Below are 10,643 nucleotides of genomic sequence, written 5' to 3'. Positions count from 1 at the left end.
CTTTTAAATATAGCCCAAAATTGAATATTGTTCACGCAAGGGTACATAATATTCGGCGCGCCGCAGTTAGCTGTTCTTATTTTTTTATTTTTGTCGCCAACAATTTATTGAGTGCCGCACTGAAGAGCTGGCCAATAGTTTTTTGGCCAACTCGTTGCTGCATTGACCCTGTTCGCGCCTCGTTATAGTTTCAGTTGACCGCCCCCCTCCCCCTCTCTCTCTCTCTGCTTGCCCCGCCGCGCTGCCCAGCTGTGGATCGGCTGGCATTTTCAATATTCCGGCTGAGCTCAATTTAAGCTGTAATCATTTTTTGTCTTCCCTGGCTTTTGGCTGGCATTTTGTGTTAAATTTCGCCGAAAGCGTTTGTCTATCATCGTCTGCTCTAAAGCGTCATGATTATCATTTGTACTTGTCCAACTTATTTTGCTTGTTTTTCAATTTCTGTTGTGCCTTCTTTTGTTGTATCTGAATCTTTTTCAATGGAATTGGTAGCCGCACGGCCCGCACAGCCTGCCTGCAATTGTTTTTCGGTACTCTTTGGCCTTCTAACTCGATGTTCGAGTCGTTTCAATCATCTTCAATCTGATTGTTGTTGTTGTTGTTGTTGCTATTGTTGTCACAGCTGTCCATCAGCGCAGCATTCATCAACTGTTGTTCAATAAATTTTTATGGCATTCTTCTTGATTTTTTGTTCGACTTGCAGTTCATAATTCATGCTTGGCTTTTACAATTTTGAAAAATTTGTCAAATTTGTTAACGAAAATAATGTTTTATTGAAAACAGTTAATGACAGCTTGAAACAGAATAGTAATTGGGCATGGATAGATCTATGAAAAGCACCAAAAAGCGGTGTGAACAAAATTAAATGTGGTAGTTGTGGCTGAATGTGAGATTGAAAGGCTTGAGGAGACTTGGCCAGATCTTTTCAGCTGTAAATGGAAACTAAGTATGAATAACCTTTCTGGGTTCAGAGCAACCTGCTCGTCATCATGTTCCATTTGCCAAAGGCACATGCTATAGAATTAATCAAGATCAATTATTTAAGTTTTGTAATATTCAATGCTATGTGATTAGGTAATAGATAGCTTGGCAAAGCTGTCAAGTCCTAACCAAGCAATCTCTTGCAGAAAAAACCCCCAGCATGACACACTCAACCCAATTTGGGAGCTTGACATAATTTAATTGTCACTTGAACTAATGACTGCAATTGTCGGCAACTGAAAATCAATCAAGGTACAAAATTGCAAGAGCTCCAGTGACCCACTCCCCCGCATCCCGACTTCCATTCCTATTGCTCGATTTGGTTTGTCAACACTTTCGCCTAATCCGCGGCAAATGGCGCAAACAAATGTGACAAATTATTTGGCAAACGCTTTAAATTCAATTCGAGCTGGCGCTCAATTTCAAGTAGAAGCAAATGAAATAGCAGAAGTTCAGTTTAGCGAAAAGTCAGCGTGTGTGAAATAGCTGGGCCGCAAAGAAGATGGGTGAAAAAAAAGAAAAAAACAATAAGCGAGTTTGATTACAAAACTTCGACAATTTGCCACAATTTGAATGAGCGAGTGAGAGGAGGAGAAGCGGCGATCCGATATAATTTGGCAACCTTTGCGATGATGTATGATATTTGGTTTGATTTCGGTTTCGGTTTTGAGCTTGGGTTTGGGCTTGGGTTTGGCGCATTGCGCAAATGGCTACCTGAGAGTTTTGGGGCTGAAGCTGATGTTGATGATGCCCCCAACTCGTTTGTTGTTTGGGGCGGATGTGGCATGTGCCACGTTTGTGGCACCATAGGATGTTCTCCGCTCGACTGTTTAGCATATTCATTGTTGATTGCAGCCCCATGATAATTATAATTCCTCGTTTCATTCTCGTTTTCTATTTAATTGCCTTCCTCTTTTTTCGGTTACTGCTGCTGCTGCTGTTGCTGTTGTTGCTTTGCATAATTGCATTGTTGTTGCCGAAATCATCATTAGAACTTTTATTTGCACAATAATCAACTAACTGCAGCTGCATTGTGTTTGTGCAACGCCAAAACCATTGAAAGGAGCAAAAAACGGCCAAAAATGGAAAAACGCAAAAACGGAAAATACAAAAATTAGCTCTAAAACCAGAACAATGAGAACTTAAAACGGCTGCTCAAGTGCGTTTATCAAGTTGCGGTCTGTTTAGGAAATGGTTTTTATTTCTTCTCGTTTTTTATAAGCAGGATTTTAGCTTGAATAATGTGCGCTCCAAGCAAATTAATGATGTGGCATGCATGAGCAACAGGAACTAGCTGAAAGTTGCAGCAACAGCGAGAAGCTTAAATAATTATATAAAGTGCTTGAAATTGGAAGAGTTGAGCTTAAGAGCTACTGTCTAAAGAGTCTTTAGTACCGTTTCTTTCTGCAGAAGTTATTCTTAATATGTATAAAATATTTGGTTTCCTTAAAGTTCCCATTTGTTTTAAGCTTGTAATTAGACTTGCCTATAAATATACTTAAATGTCTTTAGATGGCTCTTAAAAGGGAAGTACATGACACCCAAGCCTGATGAGCTCACTCGCCTGCCTAAATTAAAAAGCCATTTCATAGCTAATTTAATAAATTATTGTATTCGAATAGATGGTCGCCTCTTGGCCGCATTAGCAAATGGCCAAAACAAAAACCCAGCATAGCAAGGAAAAAACCATTTAAAATGCGCTAATGCTCCATAAAGCTGACAGCAGAATAAAAAACGACGCACACAGAAAATGGTTTTTGCGGCACAACAAGTGTCAACCACAATGAAAGTCAAACCAAGTCGGCCCCATATATACATATATACATATATATTTGTATGCATGTGTGTAGATAATTACTTTATTATTGTTTTCGTCACGTATTTGAAACAATTTTCAAGAAGCAGCTGCCGCTGTTGGTGCCACCTCCGCTTGGTTAAAAGTCAAGGTTAATGCGGCCAGCCAAATTATCCGGACGTTCGAGATGATGGCACATGTTGTGTCGGCTACAGTCCATGCCCCATTCAAGGGCAGCCCCCCGTCAATTATCAACGGGTATTCAAGAGAAAAAATAACACACAAATATAATCTGCGGCAGCGTGTGAAACAAGTGTTAAACTCCAATAAAATATGGCCACAAGTCATCAGGCCTATAGAGCTATATTAATTACAGCTCACATCAGCTCAGTTGAGTCGAGTTGAGTTCAGTTCAGTTCAGTCCGTTTGGGGTCCATTATGAAATGACAGCAACCAACGCCTAATGATAATAGGTATTTGAAATCAAGCCAGACGTACCTGCTGCCATTTTCAGCTGCCAGTCGCAGCAAATTTAGACTTTTCTTGTTTGCAACCGCTGTGGCAGTTGCAATGACTGCGCTGATTAAGGGAATTTCTCACAGACATATAAAAAAATATATAAATAACTGGAAAACTAAGCCAACAGCAGCAGCAGCAGCAGCAGCCGAAGCAGCAGCCGCATTGCCAAACGTTTCTTGTTGCTGTTATTAGTTGTAGCTGCCGCAATGCTTTTCTCGAAGGTGAACCAGAATGAGTCTCAGTCTCAGACTCCGGTCGCACTCTCAGTCTGCATCTCAGTCACAAGATTCGTCTCTGCATGAGCTTCAATTGAAGCGCACTGAAAGCCATCTGCAGTCGGCAGTGGCCGTCGATATATTCCTTGGCTCAATTGCCTCAACCGGATTGCCACTGCACATCTTTTGAAAGTGAGCGGCTGTCGCTGGCTGACGCTGCTGGCTGCTGGCGGCTGGCTGCATCAATTCTAGAGCGAATGTCTGCTGTAAATTTATTGCCGCGATTTGATTTTAATTAGTTTAATTTATGGTAATTTAAAATGGAAATTGCGCTGCGGCGTGGGTTTTTAACATCAGGGATTTGCGTAATTAAAACGCTTAGCAGCATTAAACGGCATCCGGTCGATGGTTAAGTTGCTCAAGATCTTACATGGAATTAAATCCGAGAACACGTTAAAAATTGCAAACTCTTTGGTGGCTTTAATATTGTCTTTTTCACTAATTTAAGTACATTTAATACATGAGAGCGCTTGCCATGATTTCCTTTATCAAGTTCGTGCCTGCGTCTTTTCTTTTCTTAATAATATCCTGTTTGCCAACTATCCAATTTTATCTCCTGTTCTTATTCTCATATTTACTCGATAACAGATAAGAAATAAACTAACATGTTTCCTTCAATGAGAAATTGATATGATATCCCCATATTCATATTATATTCGTTTTCTTATCAAACTGCATGTTCGTTGCCTAAGTCTTTTGTTTTCATCATTACTTCTGCTGTTTTCCAAGAATCTCATGTAATCATGGGTTCTATTTATACATTAAGTCATTTACAGATAAGAAATCAGCAACTATATTCGAAATTCATATTATATCCGTTTGCCTATCAGCTTGCAAGTTCGTTGCCTAAGTCTTTTATTTTTCCCTATTAATTCCGAATATCGCGCTGTAAGCCTTTTGTATGTTTTAGTTGCTAATCATTCATTTAACTAGCAATTAATAATGTCAATTTTCTAATAGCTATCAACTGGCCAGTTCGTTGCCTAAGTCTTTCGTTTTTATCACATTTAAATGCTGCTAATTGCAATCATTTCGGTGCAATGCCGCAATTAAACACTGTTACAGTCTTACAAGTTCGTTGCCTAAGTCTTTTGTTTGGCTTTCATCAATGGCTCACAGGCCGAAATGAAAAATTTGCACTAATTTTATTTATTTATTTAATTTTTTTTTTGCGACACAAAATATGCCAAAAACATAAACAAACAAAAGCCGCAAGCAAAACAAAACCCCCCAACAATGCTGCAATGCGGCGAGGCCGCGAGGCTGCGGCATCTGCCACAGCGCCAACTATTTAGCGATGAATGAGACGAACGAGCCAAGAGGCGAACCAACTCGAGAGCCGAATAAGCGCCAATTGCACGATGATTTAGTTTCAGTTTCGGCTGCTGCTCGCAGAGCTGACGATGACGATGACGACGCCGATGTCGACGATGACGATGAGTTTGCTCTTTGGCAATTGCGGCGGCGGCGACGGCGGCACCAGCAATGACGATGACGCTGTGCATTTTCTGTGTGGAGCTGCGCTCATCTATTGGCCCCCAGCCGATGGTAACGGCGCCGCGCTCGACCTGCTCTTGAGTATAAAACTAAAATTGATGCGAAATTTTTTCTAACTTTTGCATCAACTCCAAACGCGGCAACACGTGCAGCTAGCAGCTCGCGACCCAAAAACGTACGAACAGCAAAAAAAAACCTAAAAATAATAACAACAACTATCAACAAACATATCAAGAGTTTTTTAAGTGTGCGGTTAAGTGCGTGGCTCTTAAGTTGAGAGATTAATTACGTAAAATTTAAATGAAAATATTTATAAACCTATAAAAACGAACGGCAGAGAATTATTAAATAAATAATATAAATAATTAAACACTAATACATTGATTACGAAGAAATTCCCTCACAATTTTTAATTGAACTATAATGATAAATAATTCAATTTGGTTTAGTTTGATTAACAATGTTTATCAATTGAATCTGGTTTAATTGAAAAACAATACCTATTGAATTGTACTTGGATGAGTTTAATTTGAAAAGATTTAAGAGACACAAGTAATAAATCCATTCATAATATAGCTTAAAGATTAATGTTGTTGTATGAAAACGTAGGAATACTAAAGCAACAAAAACGAAACGGAGTATATTCGGTTTCAAGAACATGATCGAAACGCTTTTAGATAACTAATATATGAATTTATACAACTAAAGTAAAGTATTTATGATGAGCTGCGAATATAGCTGAAGGATACTTACATATATGCTTCTTATATATATATAGAAATGCCCACTCATCACTCCAGTCTTTTTGAGATCAAAACTGAACTGCTATTAGGACTACGAAAAGAATAGTTATCTTTTCATTAACTTCATAGTTAAAACAAGTCATCTGACCTTATTTCAAGATACTTAGACACTGCTAAATGCATCTTCAAATGAACATCTTTTCAATTTGTCTATTTCTTAACGAATACAATCTCTCCATTAAATAAAATTGACTCTGTGTAATTATCACCCACAATCGCTGCGCATGCCAAGTTAATCAACCATTAAACGTAATCAAAAAACTATACAAACTGTATTCAAAAGGCTAACGCCAAGTGGCAAGAAGTGAATGTTGTTGTCTTCAACGGCAGCTCCTGGCAATTCAACCACAAAAACAACAAAAAAAAAAAAAAACACCGCAACCACAAATGCCCATTACCATTTGCGGCAAGCATAAAATTCCAAAAGAGCCGTGCCATGCCATGCATCAGAAAATAATAAAAATATAAAAATGAAATCTAATTACATGCCAAACCAAAGAAATAACACTACTGAAGACATCGCTTCTGCCTGGGCCGAATGCAATTTTCCAATTGCAGCTTCCTTTCTAAAAATGCGCGCACACACACACACACACACACACACACACACAAAGTGGATGTTGTGCATGTATATAAGATCTAATAGCACTTAGCTTAGCTCGTCTTTTTTCTCTCTTTCGATTTTGTATTTTAGATAGCAACAACAACAGCGAAACAAACACAAAATCACATTTAAATTACGTATACGCCGCGTAGCCGTAAACCCAAAATCACAGACATCATGGCAGCCGCAACAACAGCGAACAAATCACCACAACAACAACAACAGCAACATCGGCAACAACAACAACAACTACAACTAGATAGCAGTCAGCAGCATCTTCATCTGGCTGCCAGCAACGGCAGCAACTACGCCGCCTCCTCCAGCAACATCTTTGCCTCCTGCATGTCCATCGCTTTTGTTGTCGTGTTCGCTGTGCTGCTGGCAGGAAACTGTGTCAATGGGGTAAGTTCGGGTGAACCCGGAGCTGCAACTACCTTAGCCCTAGCCAGACTAGCCCGTCCGTCTGGCTTTGTCGATTTGTCTATTTATTGCGCTTTGTCAATTATCTTTGCATTTATCGCCGAAATATTTTCCCGCTCATAAAACTTTATAAGCCTGGGAATGAAGGCGCATTGCAATTGAAATTTGATCGCTTCATTAGCTCTATATACACACGATATCAGCCCAGAACAGACATATCATGAGCAGCAGTAGCAGCAGCATTAGCAGCAGCTGCAATTGCTGTGGCAAAAAAAAAAGTGTCATCTTAGATAATTTCTATACTCATTCAAAGTAAAAGATTGCGCACACCATTTGTCTCTTGTCTGATAGCGATCTACACACAGTTAACAACAACAACAACAACAACAACAACAAACTCCCACGCAAAGTTGCAGCCGCAGTCGCCTCAGTGGCAACAGCAACAACAACAATGCAATTGTTGCCGCAAACCCAAAAAAAAAGTGGACCAAAAAGTCACCTTTTTTTCTAGACATGGCTGCATGCGATTTTGCAAGTGCAACGACAACGACGCCGACGTCGACGTCGACCTGTCTGCAAAGTGTTAGACATCTTCTCACGTCCGCAAACGCCACACCAGCAACAACATACACGAGCCCGCGGCTCTTAACTCCCCCTAAATCCCCATTGCCCAGGCCACATTTCCCATTGCTCAAGGTGTCGTCATCGTTTGCTTTTTACCGTCTTCTTCTGCTGCTGCTGCTGCGGCTGCTGCGTTTGCCTTGTTGCCTCTTTTCTTGTTGTTGTCTTTTATCAATTAGCCTTGGTGCCCTGCTCTAGACAGCAACAACGACAACAACGAGGGCAATAACAAAAGCACAAAAACAACAACAACAACACAAAAGAAAGGAAAATTGCCCGCTTTGCTGTTGTTGCTTTGGAGTCTTCGTCGTCTGGTATTTAAAGAGTCCAAGTACTTGCTGCCTGTCGGCTGAGGGGGTTGTGGGGTCGGTTGCCCATTGCAGCTGGGTTACTGAGGCACTAGGCGCTTGTTGTTGTTGTTGCAGTTGAAAATGTTAAGAGCTCATGAAAGTTATTAGCGTGCTGCAGGAAATCGCAGAGGTAATACAAAAAGCGCTGTTGAATTGTTTGGTAAGAGCAGAAAATAGTTATCGAATAGTTAGCAACTAGCAAATGAATAGTTATCGAAAAGTAAGTGTAATCGTACAGTTATCGATCGTTTATGAGACAATATTTAACTATTTGATTATCTTAAAACCGAATTCTCGTTTTCGTGCCTCCCTTTTGTTAAAAAAAGAGATCCATTCCAAACGATTTTCGTCACACGCCCTGCAAATAAATTTATTTAAGCGTAACAAACAACAACAAAAAAAAAAAACAACAATGAAATGTTGGTGTGGAAAAATCGTATTTAGATTGGAATTGACGCAAGATCAAGATAAGTGAAAGACGGACCTGTGACATGCAACATGCAACATGCGACTGCGACAGGAATGGATATGAAAATGGAATGGCATCATTTTGCCGCGAGATATGGAATGTTCACCTGGTTAAACAAAAGAACACAGTGCCTAGCTCGGCTGTCGAATGTCGAGTCATGGGAATGTCATCATGTGTCTGTGTGCGATGTGGCTGCCACTTGGCCACGCTTTGTGACTGTGTCGGCTTTTCATGGTTTCATACGCATGAGATTGACAGTTCTCTGTTGTTTTTTAAAGAGGTTTTATTGTCGCACACACACACACACACACACGCACACGAAGGCAGCCACCCACAATTGCACATTTTCAACACTCAATGATTCTTTTGTTGATCTCTACCCAGATTTTTTTCTAAATATATTTTGCTGGCTTTTCGACAGATTTTTCGGTTGATGCATTTGCATTTCAAATTTCGGTTGTGTTTTTCGCGTGTACCAAAATTGTGTGTGGCAATTGTTTCAGGCTCGTAATTTGTTATTGTTTAGACAACATTTTGCTTGTTGTTTTGCCATGATTTAAATGTGCCCTGCTTGAGCAATCAGCGGTTTCCAAATGAGACACCCAAACGAAGGTCACATGCAGCTCGGTTGCACTCGATGAGATAATTCACATTCCCATGCAATATTTGTACTTGAAAGCCGCATCTCATTTTTGTTTCGATTGCAGCAAATTGATGGCTACATAGCTGGCGAGGATTATCCAATCTACGATGCGGTGCCCAAGGGCCTGTCATTCAACTGCCAAGGACGTCAGCCGGGCTACTATGCGGATACCGAGACCAGGTGCCAGGTGAGTTAAAGAGGAAAGCCAACCCTTACAAGAGGCAGAAAGTATTCAAGGGATCCTTAGATGAATGTCTTGATTATTCGTTAAGAAACCCGACTTGGATTATGTACTAAACATAAAGCAAAAGAATTACGAATCATGTTGATATACACTTTTCTAAGGTCTGGCATTGGTGTTTGCACTCTGGACATCAGTACTCCTTTCTCTGTCCCAATGGAACCGTCTTTAATCAGGCCGTACGCGTCTGCGATTGGTGGTCAAACGTCAACTGCGCCGGCTCCGAGCAGCTGTATCAGAACAACGATGAGCTGTATCGCATACCAGAGCGCAGCCAGCAGCTGCAGCAGCAGGATGAGGTATGATATAAGGCTGATGATGAGTATAAGATTGGGACAGCACACACAACGGCGCCGGCAGCGGAGGCAGTGAATCGGCAACGAGGCGGCAGACAGCGACAGTTTCTGGCACAAAACAAAAGCAACATCAACAGCAGCAGCAGCAGCAGCAGCAACATAGATAAAAGCAAGCACATCAACAACAACAACAGAATCGTAGATAGCACCGCACCAACCAATTACAATAAAATGACCAAAAATAGTTTTAGAGGCAGCATGAGATACACAAACAATCAATCTCAATCGTCATACTCATCATCACAGCAGCAACAGCAACAGCAACAGCAGCAGCAACAGCAACAATATAATTCTAGTAAAAATAGCGAATATCAAAGTAGACACAATAGTAGCAGTAGCCGTAAGCAGAGCAATAGAAATAAAAGTAAACAATTTAGGATAGGCAACACGTCCTCTAGGCATAGCAATCGCACCTCAAGCACCCAACCCAGCGGCAACAGCAGCAGCAGCAACAACTACAACAGCAAGCAACGCGGCGCAATGCGCTATAATTTGAATAAATTTGAAAACGACGAAGAGCTCAAGGATTATAAAAGTAAAATCAAAAATAAATACAACATCGATTATGATCATTCTTTGGATGAAGAATATGAAATAATTGAGGCCATTGAGTGAGTCCGCAGAGACGTTAGAAATTCAAAAAATCTTAAACCAATTAAGAGCATCTCTCAAAAGCTTTGTAGTTGTTGTTGTTGTTGTCAAGTGAATGTGCTGAAAATTGGCGCTACTTGGTTTAATCCTCCACACAGTTGGCAACTTTCCCAAATTCACTTTTGTATATATATTATTTCTTGCACATTTCATTTTTTAAATCGTATGTACCTGCAACAAAATTGTAAAATAAAATGTATATAAAATAATTGTGCGCCTCTGTGGCATACTCTTAAGCGTTCGACTAAGATATTTTATGTAAAAGTTTCGACTTTGTGAGCCGCCTTAAGGCTTGCTGCTATGTAACTCTAGCTTTCCGCTGCTCATGCACCAGGCGCACACTAGTGCCATCTCGTTCGCGCACACGTTGCTGTCGCTGTTTACTTTCAAAGCTCTGCTTGTTGATCAGCTGCTGATC

The 10,643-nt window shown here is 40.4% G+C and overlaps 1 protein-coding gene across 1 annotated transcript; it reads left to right on the top strand.

Annotated features, from left to right (window-relative positions):
- The first annotated feature begins 5,159 nt into the window (after window positions 1–5,159).
- LOC6624411 (probable serine/threonine-protein kinase dyrk1) lies at window positions 5,160–10,427 on the top strand. Its single transcript, XM_070208421.1, is given in 4 exon segments — window positions 5,160–5,242; window positions 6,565–6,876; window positions 9,042–9,164; window positions 9,323–10,427. Coding segments are annotated over 3 exon segments (1,215 nt in total). The 5' UTR covers window positions 5,160–5,242; window positions 6,565–6,651; the 3' UTR covers window positions 10,190–10,427.
- The last annotated feature ends 216 nt before the right edge of the window (window positions 10,428–10,643 follow it).

Source organism: Drosophila virilis, chromosome 3 (genome assembly GCF_030788295.1).
Source record: "Drosophila virilis strain 15010-1051.87 chromosome 3, Dvir_AGI_RSII-ME, whole genome shotgun sequence".
Lineage (NCBI taxonomy): Eukaryota > Metazoa > Arthropoda > Insecta > Diptera > Drosophilidae > Drosophila > Drosophila virilis.
This window is presented reverse-complemented; position numbering and strand designations above follow the sequence as displayed.